The 19,542-nt window shown below is 47.5% G+C and overlaps 3 protein-coding genes and 1 pseudogene across 5 annotated transcripts in view; 2 read left to right on the top strand and 2 right to left on the bottom strand.

The window, feature by feature from the left end:
* LOC142804086 (uncharacterized) overlaps window positions 1-15,297 on the bottom strand; it is a 446,178-nt gene extending 430,881 nt beyond the window's left edge. Inside the window, exon 1 of the mRNA XM_075890655.1 lies at window positions 15,262-15,297. The gene's annotated coding sequence lies outside the window, so the exon portion shown is untranslated. The remainder of the gene's footprint in view (window positions 1-15,261) is intronic.
* The window catches only part of LOC142804087 (uncharacterized), a 446,442-nt gene extending 428,933 nt beyond the window's left edge, over window positions 1-17,509 (top strand). The window contains exon 2 of the mRNA XM_075890656.1: window positions 15,338-17,509. Within this exon, the coding sequence (XP_075746771.1) occupies window positions 15,649-16,884 (1,236 nt within the window). The 5' untranslated portion in view covers window positions 15,338-15,648 and the 3' untranslated portion in view covers window positions 16,885-17,509. The remainder of the gene's footprint in view (window positions 1-15,337) is intronic.
* The window catches only part of LOC119187169 (E3 ubiquitin-protein ligase RNF10), a 79,019-nt gene that overhangs the window by 16,753 nt on the left and 42,724 nt on the right, over window positions 1-19,542 (top strand). For all 3 annotated transcript variants that reach the window (XM_075890653.1, XM_075890654.1, XM_075890652.1), the window contains exons 4-7: window positions 631-915; window positions 1,410-1,558; window positions 5,032-5,180; window positions 12,764-12,874. In XM_075890653.1, the coding sequence (XP_075746768.1) occupies window positions 631-915; window positions 1,410-1,558; window positions 5,032-5,180; window positions 12,764-12,874 (694 nt within the window). The remainder of the gene's footprint in view (window positions 1-630; window positions 916-1,409; window positions 1,559-5,031; window positions 5,181-12,763; window positions 12,875-19,542) is intronic.
* On the bottom strand, window positions 8,019-11,448 carry LOC142802666 (uncharacterized; annotated as a pseudogene).

The following is a 19,542-nucleotide window of genomic DNA, read 5'->3' as shown; positions in this document are numbered from 1 at the left end:
TTTGTCGCTTTGCAGCTAAGCTGTCTACTTGTCACTTGCATGCTTGTCAAGACAGCATGGTGGACGAAATACGCTGCAGCGTTTTTCCATGTCAAGTGTGAGGGATTTGACCGAGTGCTGCTTCCGTGAACCTTTTGTAATTGATGACATCTTGGGAACACAGTGGCTGATGCAAGGCACTTTTAATGCTGAGCTTGTGTTGGTATGCCAGTAGTTTACTTTCTTTTGGTCACTTGAGTCTTGTTCATGACATAGAACTTTCCAATGTCAGCCATAGAAGAGCTGATAATAAAGCCAAGAAAAAGAAAATAGGGGGGGGGGGGGTGTTTGTTACTTGTAGCTTTGAGGGGCAGTAATTGGAACACAAATAACAATGGATGAATAATTTGCTGCCAAATAAAATTGTTCCTGTTTTCTTTCTTGGCTTCACATAAGCACTCAAATCCAGATTGATCGCTTGGATTCCATCTTTTATTTTGTTCATTTGAATATTGATATCTTTTCAGAACTCTGTTATGAAATGTGCAGAAAGCAGGCACGGAGTTCTATTATGGCCCGAGTTTGTGTCGAGAGAAATGTGGCGTTCACCTTGTGTTTGAACTTGCCCGCAATGCCTGCCAATGCTTGCAGCTGCCAGTTTGTGGTGCGCGAGGGCACCATGTGTCGCTGGAATCCGGACGTGCCCATCGCCTGGGAGCTGGTGCACGAGGTGCGAGTGCTGCAGCAGCAGAGCACGACCGGCCAGGAGGAGGAGCGCTGTCCAGTCTGCCTGGGAACTCCGCGTGCGGCCCAGATGCCCCCGTGCGGACACGTGTACTGCTGGTCGTGCCTGCTCCACTACCTGGCCCTGTCTGACCGACCGTACCGGCCGTGCCCCATCTGCGACCGGGCGTTTTCTGCCCAGCAGCTCCGCAGGCACGTGTGCCTCTCCCCAATAGAAAAACTCAAGTTTGTCCTTAACCTTGCCAGAAATACATTGAAGAAGAACTGCTATTTGGGCTAGTTGGTTTAATTCTATGTGGTCGGGGGGGTAGGGGTTGCAGCGAAAGTACGAAAGTGCTGGAAAGAAAAGCGTACGGAAAGGGAGGAACGAAAAGAGCAAAGAGAGACAACACGAGCACTGACTACCAACTGAATTTATTTTTCGCAGCACTAATGTTGATACATGCAAACAGGTAAAATCTTTCGACAAGCAAACGTGAGCAACGTGACTTAGCGGAGTGTCTGATAAACACGAAGGCCCAATGATAGAAGGGCTAACCTCTATCCAAAAGCGCAATCTCTTTTTCATGCAAAGCCACTGAAGGCTTGCTCACGCATTCATCACCAAATTTCCTGATATAGAGGTCATATAGGCTTGGATATTTCTACGTTATGTGCATAATGTTGGCTTACTTCTTGGCGCGTAGGGTGGTCCCCCAGCCACGAAGGGGCTACCAGCCTGGTGATGAGATCACCATGTGCCTGATGCGTCGCCAGAAGAACCAGCCCGGTGCCCAGCCCATGCCAGCTGACCTTTGGAGGGTGGACGACCTAGAGCCCTTCAATATCAGCCGCGGTGGGAACGATGCTCGTTTTATTCGGGGAGAGTGTCAACTGTCTGTGCAGCTTTCGGGTGCCTTAATTCTCTGGATTGACAGTCGAAACCTGCAATAATAAAACCCCGCGAGTATGAAATCCTCGCGGCAACGAAATATTTCCGGGTTCACTGCAAACGTTCATAGAAGCCCATGTATTATGTATCTCGCAGCAAGTAACTGTTTTTGGACAGCGATCCCACATTAACGAATTTTCTACCACGGTGCGGACCTTACTTTACCCTTCCGCCAAAGGTTAACTGTCGAAAATATGCTCGTATGCGTGTTATGCGCACTCAAAATTTTTAAACATCTGCTTTGGCCGCGCTAGCGTGGGTACCGCCATTTTTGTTTACTTAAGGGAGGACGCGGCTTTAGGATCACAAAAAACAGCAAAAAAATCTATTTTTTGAAAATCAAGTTTTCAGTTTCTGAAACCCTTTTTCTAATTTAAAAAATATCTACTCGGAAAGCCGCGCAGAAGTGCTTTGGAAAATTAACTTCACTCACCTAGGTAGCGAAACTTTTTCTGGAAATCGCGAGAAAACAGCGATTTTCAAAAAATTGTGGCTTCGCGATGGCAGGGCCGGGAGCCGGCTTCTTGGGCTCATCGGAAAGAGCATTTCTCCGCGTTTAACTTTTTCGCCACAGCTGGCTCCTCCCTTTAAAAGCAAGCGCACAAAAAGCGAATGTTTGAAGGTCGTTTCGAGGCCCTTCATTGGCTGTGGCCGCCATGTTGCCTCAGCTCGCCTCGCCATTGGCCTGATGCTCGCTCCGGGAGATCGTCTGCTGCTTGTGCGTCGCGAGGACATGGCTCTCGAAAATTGCTACTTCGTGACGTATTCACGGCTTGATGATCACTTAAGATATAATTACGCTTTAGTTAGGAGCAGTAGGCGGATGCGCGATCAGGTTACTACGAGCGCGGCACGTCATCGGAGTCGTCTTTAGCCCTCACTCCCCCGACAGCGAGACTGCGGGCAGGAACGACGCTCTAGCGCACTCATGGCGACGTGCTTCGTCGCAAGCAACGAAGCTGTAAGCGGCGCACAGTCAGATTACTACGAGTGGCCGCACCGGATGCACGATCAGATTACTACGAGTCGGGCGCACGGTCTACGAGCGCGGTGCGCCATCGGAGTCGGCCTTAGCCCTAACTTCGCTGACAGCGAGACTGTGGGCAGGACCGACGCGCTAGGGCATCGGAAACAACCTGCGGGTTGTTTTGGATGCGCACCTTCACTCCTTCGGCGCACATGACGGCGACGTAGCAATGGACCACTTTTTCCAGTGCGAAGGCAGAGCTTTGAAGTTGTTGCATGGCAAGGGTCGGCAAAGTAAGTTGACCGACTTCTGGCAATAAATTTTCGTTCTGCTGGCTAGCTGTATCACTGTTTTTATGTCTCATACTCGCGGCAACGAAATTTTCGCGAACACTAAATTTTTCGGTTTCCCCGGCGACTTCGTTATTACGGGTTTCGACTGTACAACCATCTGGTTATTGCAGTTAATGTGGGTTCACAATTAGAACAAGCAGATTAATGAGAATGTTTCAATTAGTATTTCGGAATCAAGCTTTGCCTTGGTGCCAGCTCTGACATTCCTACCCCAGGCAACAACAGTCACCACATAACGAGAGTGTAAAGTAATGGGCCAAGTTACCACCATGTGTATAGCAACTGTCTGTCCAACTTAGTGTAACCTTGAGACTGCGTGAATCATCGTGTCCTTGGAGGCTAAGGTAGCCTGTTGTTTCGATGGCGTCTCGTGCTATCTTCTAGGGACTCTGCTATCATTGAGATATTGCCATTAGAGCTGTGCAAATAGTGAAATGTTGGGCGCGAAGCGAATTCAGTGTTTGAAGTGCAAGTGCGAATTCGAATTGAATATCTTTTGAATAATTGTAGAATATTTTTTTAGTACTTTGAAGCGATATTGCAGAAAAAAAAAACTTGGAGAGAATTCCTAAGCATATTATTAGATAGCAACATGAAAATGTTGCTTTTCTTTTGGTTGATGAAGTGCTGGCGAGGGGGGGAGTAAGCATATTATTAGGTAGCAACATAAAAATGTTTCTTTTCTTTTGGTTGATGAAGTGCTGGTGGGGGGGGGGGGTGTTTCCTAGTTGTGTTAAGAATGAGGCAATGCAGAGGTGTATCAATGTGCATGATTCGGTGTAGCAAAGTTTCTGGCAACAACACTTCAGACGTGAAGGGCAGAGGTTCAAGTTCAAGTTTATTATTATTATTGCATGTACAAAAAATTGGTTACATAATACAAGTACGAGACTGTCAGGGGAGCTTCTATAATTAGTGGCGAACATAAAAAGCTAACAGCAGCTAAAAGAGTGAACAAATAGAAAACAAAATCAAAAGAGAACAATCTATACTAAAAAAGAAAAACATGTTTACCATAGCAGCATTATCTAAAGCATACAAATACCAATACAAAACTGTGAAGTGATGACGAAATCTATATTTCCTCAGCTTATATATATATATATATATATATATATATATATATATATATATATATATATATATATATATATATATATATATATATATATATATATATATATATTAATATAGCTATATTTCCTCAACTGATGGGCTGAACAAGGGTGTGCTCCCTTCGAGTCTGGAGTTTCAAATCGCCATCGTAGACACCAACATATTAGAACATCCAAAATTTTGGATGCTAAATATCTTCGGCTCAGATTTCTTGGACTTCATGCCCGAATTTCGGATCCAAAGCGGCATTAATCAAGCCCCCACCTCTGCCACATCTGTCATCTCAACGTTGGAACGAGCGCTTTCTCCAGTCAATGCATTTGCAACTGCAGCACAGCTTGAAAGGCAGCTTTACCACAATACGAGACTGCAACAAGGCAAAGCATATTGAAAATTTGAATGAATTTTTTTTAATCAGATGACAGTACATGTCCTAGGAAAGTTCGAATAGTTGAAAAAAGTAAAAATTCTGTGCAATTGAATCGAATGGCAAACACCATTAAAAATATATAGGAAATTTCAAACATTCACTCACCCCTAATTGCTTCAAACTTGTTGAATTGAAAGTGTTTAACTCCTGGAGAGTCAGGAGTCAGTTAAAAAAAAAAAAGAAATACCTGTTGATATTGCATTACTTGGACATATGACTCCTTTTGCAGGGGGCTACAGATATTTTCATGTCCAGTGTGTTTTATCCACGGCCTTCATGTCACTACACTAGCTGTAGCTCCTGGTGATGAAGTTACGAAAAAGGGTTCATACATAGTTACAATAAAAGAGAAGGAGGAAATGTCACCTTCACTCCCTTCTTAAATGCCTTATGTTGTGCTTCTGCAGTTGAGGCTGTATACTGGTCTGTGAAAGTTTGGCGGCTGGTCACTGCTTTATTGCACACTGCCTACGCAACTCTGAAGCTCTTTCTTTGGTTTGATGGTGTGCAGAAGAGCGACTGACGTGCCACCAGAGGGTGCTTGTGGCGTGCCCTAAGCAGCTGGGTGCCATGTTGGACCGGGAGGAGTCCGAACTGCGGTCCCAGCTGCTCGAGGAAGGAGACGCCCCCGAGGCCTGCTTTGTGCAGGCCGCCCTGCAGGCAAGCACTCAACAGCGATAACATAACTGAGTGGATCAATAAGAAAAAGGAAGTTGGAAGGGTATGCTGAGGACTTCAATGTTCTAAAAAAAAAAAACACACACACGACAAGGACAGGAGGACACATCAATCGTCTTATGCCCGTCAAGGCGTACCATGTTGCCATACAGTAATCTGCCTTGTGAAAGTGTTGTTTGTCTCTCCCTGGTGACCCGTGTAAGCTCTAAATAATGCAGTATTAGTTTAGCAGAACTCTGCCCGGTAATTAAGAATGGTGGCTGCCTGCATTGAGTTTCCTAAATTTAATTAGAGGGGACTCTGGCGCTGCAGTCGTTCAGCGACGATTGAAATTATAAGTAGTACATGGATTTGCCTAGTCTTTTCGGGCCTCGAATTACACTTGTGGCTTCATTCATTGCATTGTTTCTGTTTTGTTTCGAATACAATAATGAACGATTTGAACTTCGTGATCCCATTCAAATAGGTAAGCCTAAACGATTAAGGTGGTGAAACGTAACTGATAAACTTTGCCGATTGTTCTGGGACAGAACAGCTTCAAGCCATGCGAAGCCAAATAGTGCGGAATGTACGAAAATTAGGCGAATCCACACACTACCCATAATTACCATGCTTGCTGAAACACCTTTTGTTGCGGCTCCTGTAAACACTAGTGCAAGAGTGCCCTCTAGTGTGGTGTACTGGAATAGGATAGTGTGCTGTCTGGCGCTGAGAGCATGGCTCTTCTGCGATGATGGCCAGTGCTGCTGGAGCACCCCCGTACTACTGTGTCGCCACCTGTCAGGGCCCTTTGATGTAATTTATGAGACGCTTAGATAAAAAGCCTCCGAGATTGGTAGTGGTAGTTGTCGCGCAGGTCATAAAGTGTGTGTATAAAAATGATTAGTAAGATGTATAAAAAAAGTAGAGGAGTTAGTCATTAGGATTTTTTTCTTTTTTAACATCGCGACTGTTTACTTTCCTGGCTCATGCAGGTAAGTGGTGGTCGTGAAACTCGCCCGATAACGTTCTTCAGGGCCTCCTCGTTTGTTTTGTTGCATGACTACAATTTAATGTGATAGCTAGACAGAGTTGCAAATATGTAAAATGAAGAGCGATGTGCTTTTTTTACGCGTTTTTACATCAAAACTGTAAGCAAGCGAACAATCTGGGTCCCTGTTCTGTGATAGGAATTTCGCGAGCTTTACTATGCAAAAGGAACATTATTTATCTCAATAATGCATTCATATGTGTTGGATGTATTTTAACCTTACAGATACTTTTAATTTCAATCGGGTTATGCGACTATTTTACTCAAAAACTGCACAAAGGTCAGCAATGCAAATTCGAACTATGCCCATTGGGCACGCCATTCGATGGTGGCGCCCTGCTGGTGGCGTCATTGTGAAAGAAACCATCGTAGTCCCATTCGTTTGCTCTGAAGATGATACGCTGCACCATTCCAATACACCATGCCTCTAGTGTACAGTTAAACCTGGATGTAATGAAATTGGAAAAAGTTAGCAAATTTTTGTTACATCTAGATTTTGGTTACATGCAGTTTTAACTAAAGACTGGAGAAACTATTGTGAAAACCAAATGGAAACGCGGCGGATGCCAATACAGTGCCACTCACCTCAAAAAATATATATTTAGCCTGAAAAAAACTGTGTTATTTTGGCTTGCATCTTTCGCGTCAAGATGGCGTTGCGGCAGTTGAGAGAAACCAAGCCGTCCAATGCTGCCTCGTCATCTTGTGAACCAACGTGACTGCGCAGGACGTCCAGCGCTTCCAAGATTTGCTTCGCGGCAGGCAATGGCGATGGATCTGCCTCTGAAGCACCTTCACTATCACCGCGATCTTGGGCAGTTTTTAGAAGTGTCACATCCGACATTTATTCGGTAGACACTGCATCACTGTCGGCGTACAAAAAGTCATCAAGTATGTCGGGCTCTCCACCATTTGCGTGAAGTGTATCCCACGCTTCACTGATGTCGGATGAATTCGAAGGTTCCTGGGGTTCTTCGTCGACTCCGGACTCAGTGACCAGTAACACCCGGGCTTTCACGAAGCAATTGGCAACTGCGTCAGGTTTCACTTCCTGCCAGGAAGCGGCAAGCATTTCGATGGCTTGATAAATGTCTATTTTTGTTAGCCATTCAAAGCCTATATCCAAGAGCATCTTCTGAATGACGCGACGGCAATAGCAACACTTGAAGCTGTTAATAATCCCTTTGTCTAGCGGCTGTATTAGGAACGTGTGATTGGCAGGGAAGTACTGCAGCCTGATGTTCGACAGCTGAATGCCTTCGATGTGGTGCGCGGAGCAATTGTCAAGCAATAGACATATCTAACAACCCTGACGCTTGACATATTCGTTGAATGCCTTCAGCCATTCAGTGAAGATTTTTCGGCTCATCCAGGCCTTCGAATCGGCCATGTACTTAAGGGGGGACGTGCCTTTCGGAACGAACTTTCTTGTTTCTGGTTAGATCTTGATGAAAATTGGCACAGAGACTAAGAATGACCTCATAATGCTTCTATAAAAATTTCAAGATAACATGAAAACTTTCTGAGAAACAAATAATTTCATTACTGGACCTCGTGGAGCAGCTGGAGAGTTTAAAAAATGACATAGAAAGTTGGTAAACACTGTGTGCAGAGGTGAATGTATGCTGTAGAGGGCTGCGTTTTCAAAATAATTTTTTTCCAACACTAAAATTTGTAGTTTTCTCCACTGATACTTCAATGAGCACATTTGCACTACAAACAAGAAACCCCACCAAAAATTTTTAAAAGGCTAAATTTTAAAAATAAGAACGCTGCCCCCTTAAGCACAGTTCAAGGAGCATTACAAAAAAAAAAAACAGAATCAAAATCTGGCAAGTAGTTGCGAAGATATCTGCTCCACGAGCTGAGCAACATGCCAAAAAAACAGTATTGAGAAAACGAGGTTCAAAGTCTTGAGTCACGGTTTACATGCCTAATAGGCACCAGGGTTGTAGTCCTTAGTGTCCTTTGCAGTGCGGCGTCGCTTGGCCATCTGACCTTTAGCCTGATGAGCTTTCGCAGCCTTTTTTTTCCGCATGGCATCTTTTTCGGCTGCTCTACGAAGTGCATGGCGTCCAGGTTGGAGACCAAGAGATGTGCAAAGTTGGGTGTAGGCATGGTGGTTCCCAGCATTATACCTACAGATTGCTTCACTGACAGCAGTTTCTGCAGCTATCAATGAAGCATGCTCTTCTTTGGGCAGAATTGACCAAATAATTGAGTGCAGGCTTTCGGCAGCATTTTGAGTTTTTTTGCCCTGGCACTGTGCAAGAAGCTGTGGGTCCGAAAGTCGCTGGTACACAGGCAGCAGGGCAGCGGCAACGTGTCGTCCCAGGTGGTACTTATGGGGTGGCTGCGGTTCACCTTTAGCTTCTGCAGCCCGGTGTCTGCACCAGCTATCAGGACCTGGTGGGCAAAGTTCGTGCTGTTGATCCTGGCCAGTCGAAGTGGTGTGGTAGAATGTAGCCATGACTGCTCGCTGCATATCCTCCACTTCAGCATGCTGCCTAAGGGCTTAGCCATAATAGTCAGTCAGTTGCTTGATCAAATTTTGTGTAAGGCCACCTTTTCTGCCGATAGGTTGGTCTTTCTTGCTCTTTGTGACGATGGACCGCAGGGCTGTGCCCATCCTGTTTTTAACATGATTGATACAATCTTCTTTCTTCAGGGGTATAAAACCGTAAGTCTGGTCCTGACACAGAGCTAAGAAAGTGCGGCTGTCGCCATCGCAAACGATGGTTGTGTAGCGCAGGTCATTTTTTTTAGTGAGCGCCGAAACAGTATGAGGGCCGCTTCGACTTCCATTTGGCCTGAGTTTGCCTCTGTGTTTTTCTGGCAAACATGTGCTTCCTTCCATTCACTGTAGCCGTCGTCGCCTTCTTTGGGGCCCACAGCACATCCATGACAGTAATTGGACAGGACAACACTGTCAAGCACTAATCCGGTGTAGAATTCAATGACCGTGCCCACGCCGATGTGGGACGCGTGGCCGCGTGTCATCCACGTCCCGTCGTACACCACAGTGACATTCTTGGTGGGTGTTTCCTCCATTTGGCTGTACACATTGCGAACGGCTGCAACAGCGTCGCAAAACGCACATGCCGCGGCTGCTGCGCCAGCAGGCCGAAATTCCCCCTTGAGATGTGTTTGAAAAGTCTTGTGGTGAATTCCCCTATGTGATACATTCATCACAGACCAAAAATCACTGAGTGCAGCTGATCCCTTTCCAATAGTTTTTATAGCTTGCATGGCCCGAATATTTACTTCAAATGACTTGCTGTTTTCCATTCGCGGCGATGACCACGCATTTTTCGCGTCCGCATTGCAAGCAGTGCAGGTGAGCACCATCTTTACCGCTAACCCGTGCTTAGTTCCGTGCTTCATCTTGAGTCCCGGCTCTTTGCACTGCGGGCACAGAGCACTGCCAAACAGACCATTCAGGGCCGCGCGTTGCACGAGGAAAAACTCATCTTCGTCTTCCGTTTCGATGTCGCTCTCGTCCCCTTGGTCCTTCAGTGACATCTTGCGCTCCATCGCAGACACTGCTCTTAGGGACTCCTGAACAGCCGCGGCGCGTTCGCGAGATGCCTCCGCTGACACGAAACGAGGCTCTAATCGGGCCTGAATCGTGCCACTGGTGGTGCTGGTAGACGGCCTCGCATCCTCGCGCGAAGCGCTTGGCTGGGCATCCGCGATGAATACATCCTCGCGCGAAGTGCTAGGCTGGGCATCCGCGATGTCTGCAGCCTGCGCGGAACGACGAATGGATGTTTTCTCAGAGAGCACAAAGCACTGCTCCACAGGCATATGAACAGTTTCGTCGATGCTCGCGGACGATACTCTGTGCGTGCTTGTGCTCGGCTGCGAGTCCTCATCGTGCCACACGCCGTCGTCGCTGCTCTCAGAAGTTGCCAGACTGAATTTCTTTTTCACGATCGGCGGCTTCGGCTTACGAGCACCAAATCGCTGCGCAGTCTTGCGTTTCTTCTTGAACGATCGCCGGTCTATGATCGCATGCGGGAACCGATCTCAAAACTGCAATGCGCCAAACTGGATAACAACGTTTTTCTCCTTTCACGAGCGCCGGTCTTATCGCAGCGCGATGCGATCTCGAAACCACGCCGCGACGAGTTGAAAACAAATGCAGTAAGCGGCCCGTCAGCGCTGTCAGCGCGTAGAGCAGACGACCTTTGCGCGATTGCTACAAGCGACCGCACGAAACCACGCGGCGACGAGTTGAAAACAAATGCAGTAAGCGGCCCATCGGGGCTGTCAGCGCGTAGAGCAGACGACCTTTGCGCCGATTGCTACAAGCGACCGCACGGGCGACCGATGCGGAGCCGCCGTACAGTCACGTGACGCGCGTCGCCAATCGGAAACTGTTGTGATACCTTTACACTTTGGCTTGCTGTGGGCTTGCTCTTGCCTGGTGCAGCCGGCCGAGGCGGCAAATTTGAAACGGAAGAATCGCGCTATCCATAGAGACAAAGATGGCGGCGCTAGGTTGCGTGGTTGCGGAGATATCGTGGTTCGAAAAACACCGTTTTTTCGCAATTTCCTTGAAATTCATCGCCACCCTAGCTTCGATAAAATTTTTTACGTCATTTCTACGCTGTTTTCAGGGACGAAACTTCGAAATTAGATAGAAAAGGGGTCACAGAATGTGAAAATGAGATTTTCAGAAAATCGATTTTTTGGCCAAATTTCGCGATGCCAAAGCCGCGTCCCCCTTTAACTGGCATCTGCTTTGTGCCTTTGAAACACCTTGGCCGGGCATTTCTTCCTATAACTAACGGTATCCTTTTGTCGCTGCCGTCACTGTTTGCACAAAGCAAGACCGTGACTCGTAGTCTGCTCTGCTTGCCACCTCGACGATCGCCCCCTTTGAGCTCCAGCGTGCGATTCGGCAACATCTGATAGAACAATGCCATATCATCGTCATTGTACAAGTCTGCCGCCTCTTAGCGGTCAAGATGCAGGCAACTTCTTGGCCACCCATGAGGCAGAGGCATCGCTGTCAGCAGATCTGGGCTTGCCGCTAATCACTCTACCAACGACACTGTGCCTGCTTTTGAACCTCTGCAGCCAGCCGTTACTTGCCTTGAAATCGTCATGGCTAAGAATGCAGGCAAAATTTTCGCTTTTCTGCAGAATTGTGCCACTTATAGGTACGTTGCGTGCTCGTGTGTCCAGGAACCAGGAGAAGACAGCCTTGTCCATATCGGCATATGTTGACTTCTACAGTCTTTTCACACCCGTGTTCGACTCCGCTGCCTTGCGGATGCTGTCCTTCGCACTCAATATTGTCGACAGGGAGCTGGCTGGAATATTAAATCGCGCAGCGACGTCTTCCTTCTTCTCACCTGCGGAAACCGCGTTTTTAATCGCAAACTTTACTTGAAAAGACAGAACCTTGTGCTTTCTCGGCACAGAGCTTATTTTCACAACGATGCAGCTTAGAGGCCTAACAAGAGACTAGGAAATGCCTGGATTGCCTGACGCTCGCCTCATGGCCATGGAGGAATGCTCGCAGCTCACACCTCACGCATCTCACTGTTTTGTTCATCCGTTCGGCGCAGTAGGGTCATCAGACAACGCACCGCATTACCATCTCAAAGGCTTCGCCACAATAAAACTCCGTTCGCCGCTTTGTGGCGCAAGCTATACTAGCGATGCTTGTATCATCGCGGCATGCACTTGCCTGCGGCAATAGCATGCTTTCTACCTGCGGCTGCCCCCTTGTATTATTAATTTTCGTATTACAAAACTTACGCGTTGTGCATATAAGATTTTAGCAATGTTATGACTCAAAATAATTGATCAGTGTCAAAAATTCGTTACATTTAGGTCAATTACTGCAACACCGTTACATAAAGGTCACAAATACATGGGCTTCTATGGGGATGGTGTCTGGGATTGAAAAAAATTCGTTATATCCAGGAATTTATTAAATTCAGGTTCGTTACATCCAGGCTCAACTGTATAAACGGAAAACTTTATGGTGCCCCGCCGTGGTGGTCTAATGGCTAAGGTACTCGGCTGCTGACCCGCATGTCGCGGGTTCGAATCCCGGCTGCGGCGGCTGCATTTCCGATGGAGGCGCAAATGTTGTAGGCCCGTGTGCTCAGATTTGGGTGCACGTTAAAGAACCCCAGGTGGTCAAAATTTCCGGAGCCCTCCACTACGGCGTCTCTCAAATCATATTGTGGTTTTGGGACGTTAAACGCCACATATCAAATCAAAACTCTATGGCTGCCAGGGAAACAGTTGTTACACTTTTCATGTTAACGAAGCACGAAAGAAGCACGGCTAGGGTGTGTGGAAAATGTTTCAGGGCTCACTACTTTGAAAGCATGCATTTACAGGTTATCTGAGAAAGTATGTTTAAATACAGTTGGCATACCAGAATGGACAGCCACCACTTGATTTGATACACCTTCAAGGCAATGCAGGAGCAGCCGTGTGGTGGAGGCATACTCGAGTTTTTGCAGATGCAGCGGAAGGCATTCAACTAACCTGGTGCTTGGCTGCGCAGGCATTGCAGCGACGAAGGGAGGACCTCGAGAAAGAGGTGGGCTCACTGGATGTCAACGCCAACAGCCAAGGCGATCAGCTTCCCACCGTGGACGCAGAGGGCAACGTCGAGGTGAGTGAGGCCTTCTGCAAAAAAAAAATGCGGTCTTTTTGCCTGATCTTTTCAAAAGTACTTGACTCACTTTTATTTTACTCTGAACAATACGGATAGTTTCCGGTGTCACTTTCGACGCTTCGAATACAGTCCATTCAAATTAATTCACCCCAATTTCCTTGACGTAGTTGTTTGTCCTCTAGGTTCTCATTTCACATTTGAGGACAGCATTCATACTTTCATAAGCTTAGCAGCCTCACGCTAACCCGTGGAAACAGCGGTGGCAAAGTTGTTGCGAACTGTGTCAAGATTTTGAGATACTATTTGGAAGTTGGCTTGGAAATGTGTCCAGATTAAAACTACACAATGCGAAATTACTGTGAATACCCGCATATAATACGAGATTTTTTTCCCTAATATTAGCGTTTCAAATTTCCGCTTCATACTATGTGCGGGTCCGAACAAAAATCTGCTCAAAAAACGAAGTTGTGCTTGAAGTTTCGGTTTCGTGACTGCCGCTTGGCTACAGCTTCGTTTTGTCTACGAGTGGCTACAGCTTGGCTTCGTTACCTTCACGCCCTGACGTGGCAAAAGTGAGTGCTGGCGCCATTTCTTTTTCTTTGTTGTTGAGTTTTTTGATCATGTACTTGTACAGCGGACGTGTGCACCTGTGAACCTCACTTTGTTCTGTGCCTCGCTTCGCAAAAGTGCAACATGCCAGGGCACCGAAAGTAGTACTTGGCTGCATTCAAAAGAAAGGTCATCGTAGCTGCCGAGGAAATCGGCAACAGTGCGGCCGGAAGACAGTCATCGACGGAAGTGTCTTAGGATGGCGACGACAGAAAGAAGTGCTTCTCGCGTGCAGCGGAAAGCGAAAAAGCTGTCGTGGTCCAAAGAAAGGTGCTTTCCCATAGATTGAACTTGCACTGACAGAGTTAAATCGAGAGCAGAGGGCGGTGCATTTGCCAGTCAACATGGAGCTGATGCAGATGAAAGCGAGGGGGCTGGAGAGAGAAAAAAAGATGTTGAGCTCGGACTTCAAAGCCAGCAAGCACTGGATGTACCGTTACACGTGCCGAGCTAGATTTTCCCTGTGCTGGCGGACCTCCATATCTCAGAAGCTCCCTGAAGCCTTTGAAGAGCCTCTTATCTCATTTCAACGCCATGTGATTATGTTGTGCCGCTCGCAGAACTTTCGCTGTGGACATATCGGCAACGCCGATCAAACGCCAGTTTACTTGGACATGCCATCGCCCCTTACAGTTCATGAGAAGGGCTCGAAGCAGGTTAGTGTCCGTACCACCGGCTATGAAAAAGCTCGTGTCACAGTCATGTTATCGAGCACGGCAGACGGCCACAAGCTCCCACCTTATGTCGTCTTCAAGCGCAAGACAATGCCGAAAGGGGAGGAGCTATCGAGTAATGTCATTGTTAGATGTCACGATAAAGGCTGGATGAACGAAGACCTTGTCCTAGACCAGGTAAAGTTCGTGTGGTGCAGACGGCCTGGCGCCCTGCTGTCTTTTCCATTCATTCTGGTGCTGGACGCGCTTCGCTGCTATTTGGATGATTCAGTGAAGAAGCTCTTGCCCAACTACGGCACGGAACTGGTCGTGATGCCGAGTTGGATAACATTTCAACTGCAACATCTTGACGTCTGTGTAAATAAGCTGTTCAAGGATGCGGTTAAGGGGAGACGCGGGTCGAAAAGTCGCGTTTTTTTTTTCCAAATTTCACCTTTTCTGTTTTTTGTTGCTTTATCATCTTTATACATTATATTTTGACATCTGAAAATATCACAGCGAAATAAGCATCAGAAGTCAGTGAAAAACGCGTCTGAGTGAGCGGCAGTGACGCGCGGCATCACGAAATTTACACAAAACGGGCTGCTGTTCGCGTGCTCGCGGGGCCGCGAAGAGAGCTGTCCGCCATATTGCGGCCGCTGGCTCGTGTAGAGTTGTCCTTACTCTCCACGATCCCGGTTCTTGAAGTCTCGTACGTTCACGAAAAATCTAAAAAAAAAAGCAACAAAAACAGTCTTTTCCCGCCGTTTCAAACCGCGCGCCACTAACGCAGGGCCGCCATTGGCTGACAGCACCCGTGTTTTCTTGCCGTAGTTCGCTTCACTGTTTTCCGGAGTTATTTTTCGCTGTTTTCGTGCGATGGCAAGCCCGAAAAAGGCCGTTGCCGACCATCGGAAATACAGAAGTAAGAACAAGTTCAGAGGGAAGCGGCGGAGGACGTACAAGAAAGCCACCGCCAACGAAAATGTCCGCGACGGGCCAGCGGCCGGTAGGCCTAACATCGACCACGGCAACGTCGACCATGGCAACTGCGACGACGAGATCAACGCTGCAGTGAATTTTGTGAGTGCATCGCAGAAAAAGATCGCGTTATTCGAAAACGACGTCAGGCCGAATGCCGATCGTGCCGAAAGCGTAGTGCTGTGCGAGTTGGGTGCATTGACGGCCGTCGTCGCAGGCGCGGCATGCCCCGTTTGTCACGAGAGTAAACTCGCAGTTCGGGCACCGAATAAAAAGCGGAAAGGCCTTTCGGCGTTTCTGGAGCTACACTGCGAGAATGCGGAGTGCTCGGAGAGCATCCTTTCGTCCGCGTACTCGTCGAAGCGGGTCGCGTCAGATGGCGGCCGCGGTGCAAGCAGAAGCTACGACAGCGGGAGTTCGCGTGACGCCTTTGCCGTGAACCTGAAAGTGGTGCTTGCAGCGCGTGCCGTCGGTATCGGGCATGAGCAACTTTCACGATTTTGTGCAGTAGTTGGATTGCCAAACCCTATGCACCATAAGACCTTCCATGCTATCGGCAAAAAGATTCACAGTGCGGCAGTGAAGGCTGTCTGTGAAAACATGCAAAGGGCACGCAGCGTCACCAAAGAGGTGGCTGGTAACAGTGACGTGCCAGTCATGTTTGACGGCACATGGCAAAAAAGAGGCCACAAAAGCCACAATGGTGTGGGAACTGTAGTGTCCTTGGACACTGGTTTGTGCCTGGACTATGAAGTGCTTTCCAACTTCTGCCTGGCGTGCAGTTTGCATAACGACATGGGAGGCGATGAAGAAACATGGCAGGCGTTTCATCATCCCGTTTGTGAGAAGAATTGCGACTGTTCTTCGCATGCCATGGAGGCCGAAGCTGCAGTGCGCATTTGGCAGAGGACTGTGGACTATGAGACACCCCTGCGGTTCACCATCTTCCTAAGCGATGGAGACAGCAAGGCCTACAACGGGGTCTGTGATGCCAACGTGTACCCTGACACTCCAATTGAAAAAGAGGAGTGCACCAACCACGTGGCGAAACGTCTGGGCACCGGCCTGCGGAAGCTGCCAACGCCACTTCCACGAGGGGAGAAGCTGAAGGAGACCACCATCCAGAAGCTTCAAACTTACTTTCAGGTGGCCATTGTGAACAATCGGGGAAATGTCCACAAGATGTACACTGCCATATGGGCCTCATGTTTGCACTCGTGCTCAACAGACGGTGCTGGAAGTCACAAGTTCTGTCCTGCAGGCCCAGACTCGTGGTGCAAGCACCGACGTGCTGAGGCGCAGGGCCAGCCTGCACCGTGCCACACCCCCCTCCTGACCAAGGCCCAGGGTTTGGCAGTCCTCCCAATCTACAAGCGTCTCACAGATGCGAAGCTGCTTGCCCGGTGCCTCCACGGCAAGACACAGAACGCGGCCGAGTCCCTGAACAGCAAAATATGGCTGCTGTGTCCAAAGACCCGGTTTGCTTCCCGGACTGCTGTGGAAACAGCCACAGCCATTGCAGTCCTGTGGTTCAACCGGGGCCACGCGAGCTTTGAAAAGGTGCTGGAAGAGCTTGGGGTGCTTCCTTCGGAGGCCCTGGTTACCCTCAGTGACCGCCGAGACAGCATGCGCATGCACAAGATGAATGTGCGTCAGACCGCTGAGGCGAGGGCACACCGTCGCAGTGCAGCCAAGAGGGCCCGGGTGGAAGAGTCCTGCCGCACCAGCCGGGAAGGGAAAACCTACGGTGCTGGAGAGTTTTAGACAACTGATATTCCCTCTGGACATGTGTGTATGTGTTCAGCACAAGTTTCGTGCTACTGCGTTTTTCATTTTTGTAAATACAGACTTTCAAACTTTCAAACGCGTTTTTCTCATTTCGCAATTTTGGCCAATTTGCATTTTTTGCGGGAAGTGTTTCGGGCACTTAGAATGGTCATACGACGACGAAATTTGGCACACACATTGAGGAGAGTGCGTAGGGTGCCGATATCTACTTGAATCAGCACAACCTATCAGCTGTAAATATCTATTAATAAATTTAATGGTGGTCGAGTGGAAAAAAAAGGGTACTTTGCTACACAGATGTTTTTTTCATAGTTTCAAAGTTGGAGCACAATTTCTAGCTAGATATCGGCACTCTATGGCTAATAGGGAGCAAAAGGAGCCATTGAACAACTCTCTGCATGAACATTTAGTATGCGCGAAAGTTCCCGGAAAACTTATCAAGTTTCACCATTACTTGAAACACAACTCCCAAACTATTGCACTTATGTAAAAACTGATTACAGATTTGGAATCAGGAGGAAAAACTGCATCAGTGGTCCAATTTCTGAAGCTCTAAGTTGAATAACAAAAAAAAAGTGCTTTCGAGGAGCGTCTCCCCTTAAGCATTGCTACGCCAAGTGGATGCGCTCAGGTGAGCCTGCAGTGACGCCGCCGGACGGCTGAAACGGGCATCGCGAGCCATGCTATGCAAATGGATCGTACACGCTTGGGCAAGCATCCCAGAGGACCTTGTGCGTCGTTCCTTCAAGAAGTGTGGCATCTCTAATGCCCTTGATGGCACAGAAGACAAAAGTGCAGTTGAAGACGACAGCGATTGACATGGCAAATGTGTGATCAATAAGTGTGTTTTCGGTGATCCTTTCTACAATGTTGTATACGCGGGTACAATTTTTTTTTGAATTTCCCACCCTTAAAGTTTCGTCTCGTATTATATTCATGTTTGTATTATACACGGGTCTTTATGGTATTCGGTACTGCAGAAAGTTCTGTCCTAGAATGTGCAACTTTGAATTAACGCTGTATTACTCGGTGTGTTATAACAAGGATTCATTGTACATTGCTCGTCTTTAAGATGTGGTTCGAGATGCTCAATCTGATGTTGATAATAGTTAGGCCAACCTCACAATGTTGTTCGCTGTTTTTGAACATCTTTTTATGTGCAGGAAAAATGCACAATGAGACCAAACCAAACTTTAAATAAGAGCAAGAGAAAGAGTTCACATAGTGTATTTGGCACGGTTGCAGTGTCTGGGTCGAGGAAAATCAAGCGACTTGACTAACATGAAGTGATGTTCTAAGATGTCTTTGAAAAGTTCACTAAATGTCTGCCGGGAGGATTGAGCTGTGATGGTTCTAGGTGATGAGACCAACCATTAATGGTCATGTGAAGCCTTTACCTCAGAGTCTTGGATCATCTGGAGGCGCTTTAAAACATCGGTCTTGTCAGCTGTTTTTCAGTCTCTGAAGTCGTTATGCTTCTTCCCAGGACGCAAATAAAGTTCATCTGTCTGTCTGTCTGTCTGTTCTCCAAAATACCACTGCGTTTTGCATGTTCACTATCATTATTGTAGTCTTCTGGCATATTGGTTTCTCTATCGTAATTACTTGAATCTAGCGCTCACCTTTTTTCCGGTTAAGCGAGTTCATAAATCGCATGCGCGTTAGAATCGAGTATGAAAAAAAAAAAATGAATACGGTCATTCTATTGCCATCGGCATTTAAAAAATGACTGCCCCCTACGTGCATCAGCATGGCGCGTCGGCAATTTCTGCCAATGTGTTTCCCATGTGCGGCCCTTCGCACCTGTGCTGAGGAGTTCGTCTTCTTGTAGTGCATTAACATTGACGACATGGAAGGGCCGACTCAAAAGACTCGACGAGTGCACCACGATGCCGCTTTTAAAAGACAAGTCATCGCTTGTGCAGAAATAGACGCAAATCAGGCCACATTGCGGTTGTTCGGAGTTCCGGAAAAGTGCGTGCTGGACTGGTGGAAACAAAGGCAGAAAATTGTCGACAGCAAAGCTTCACATAAAGGCTTCAGTGGACTAGAGCTGGGTTGGTTTCTGCAAATTGGAGAGCTGCTCGCTGAGTATGTGCTTGAGCAACGAGCGGCACAGCGGCCCGTGACGACAGAACTGCTCCAAGTATAGGCTATGCTGTTAGCCTTAGAAAAAGGGCTAACGCGGAGCTAGTTCAAAGTGAGCAGGTGCTGGCTAACTACCGTATTTACTCGCGTAATCCTCGCACTCACACAATGCTCGCACCCCCCACATCGCCCAACAAAAATAGGATTTCTTTTTTTCCTCAAGTAATTATTGCAACCCCGAAAAGTGCCGCAATAATGTCATCTGCTCGTTCCAGCTACTGATGATGATGGCGCACCATCTGACGCCATCTCTTAAGCATCAAGCGTACTATTATTGCACGGAGATTCAATCTAAGCCATGACAAGCCAATGCTATTTACCGCATTCTTACAGGAGTTTTTCAGAAGGCTAGAATGGGAACAGTTAGGGATAAAAGTTAATGGAGAGTAGCTTAGTAATTTGGGCTTCGCCGATGACATTGCATTGCTGAGTAACTCCGGGGACAAATTGAAACTCATGATTACGGAGTTAGACAAGGAGAGCAGA

Source organism: Rhipicephalus microplus, chromosome 3 (genome assembly GCF_043290135.1).
Source record: "Rhipicephalus microplus isolate Deutch F79 chromosome 3, USDA_Rmic, whole genome shotgun sequence".
In the NCBI taxonomy this organism is placed as follows: Eukaryota; Metazoa; Arthropoda; class Arachnida; order Ixodida; family Ixodidae; genus Rhipicephalus; species Rhipicephalus microplus.
This window is presented reverse-complemented; position numbering and strand designations above follow the sequence as displayed.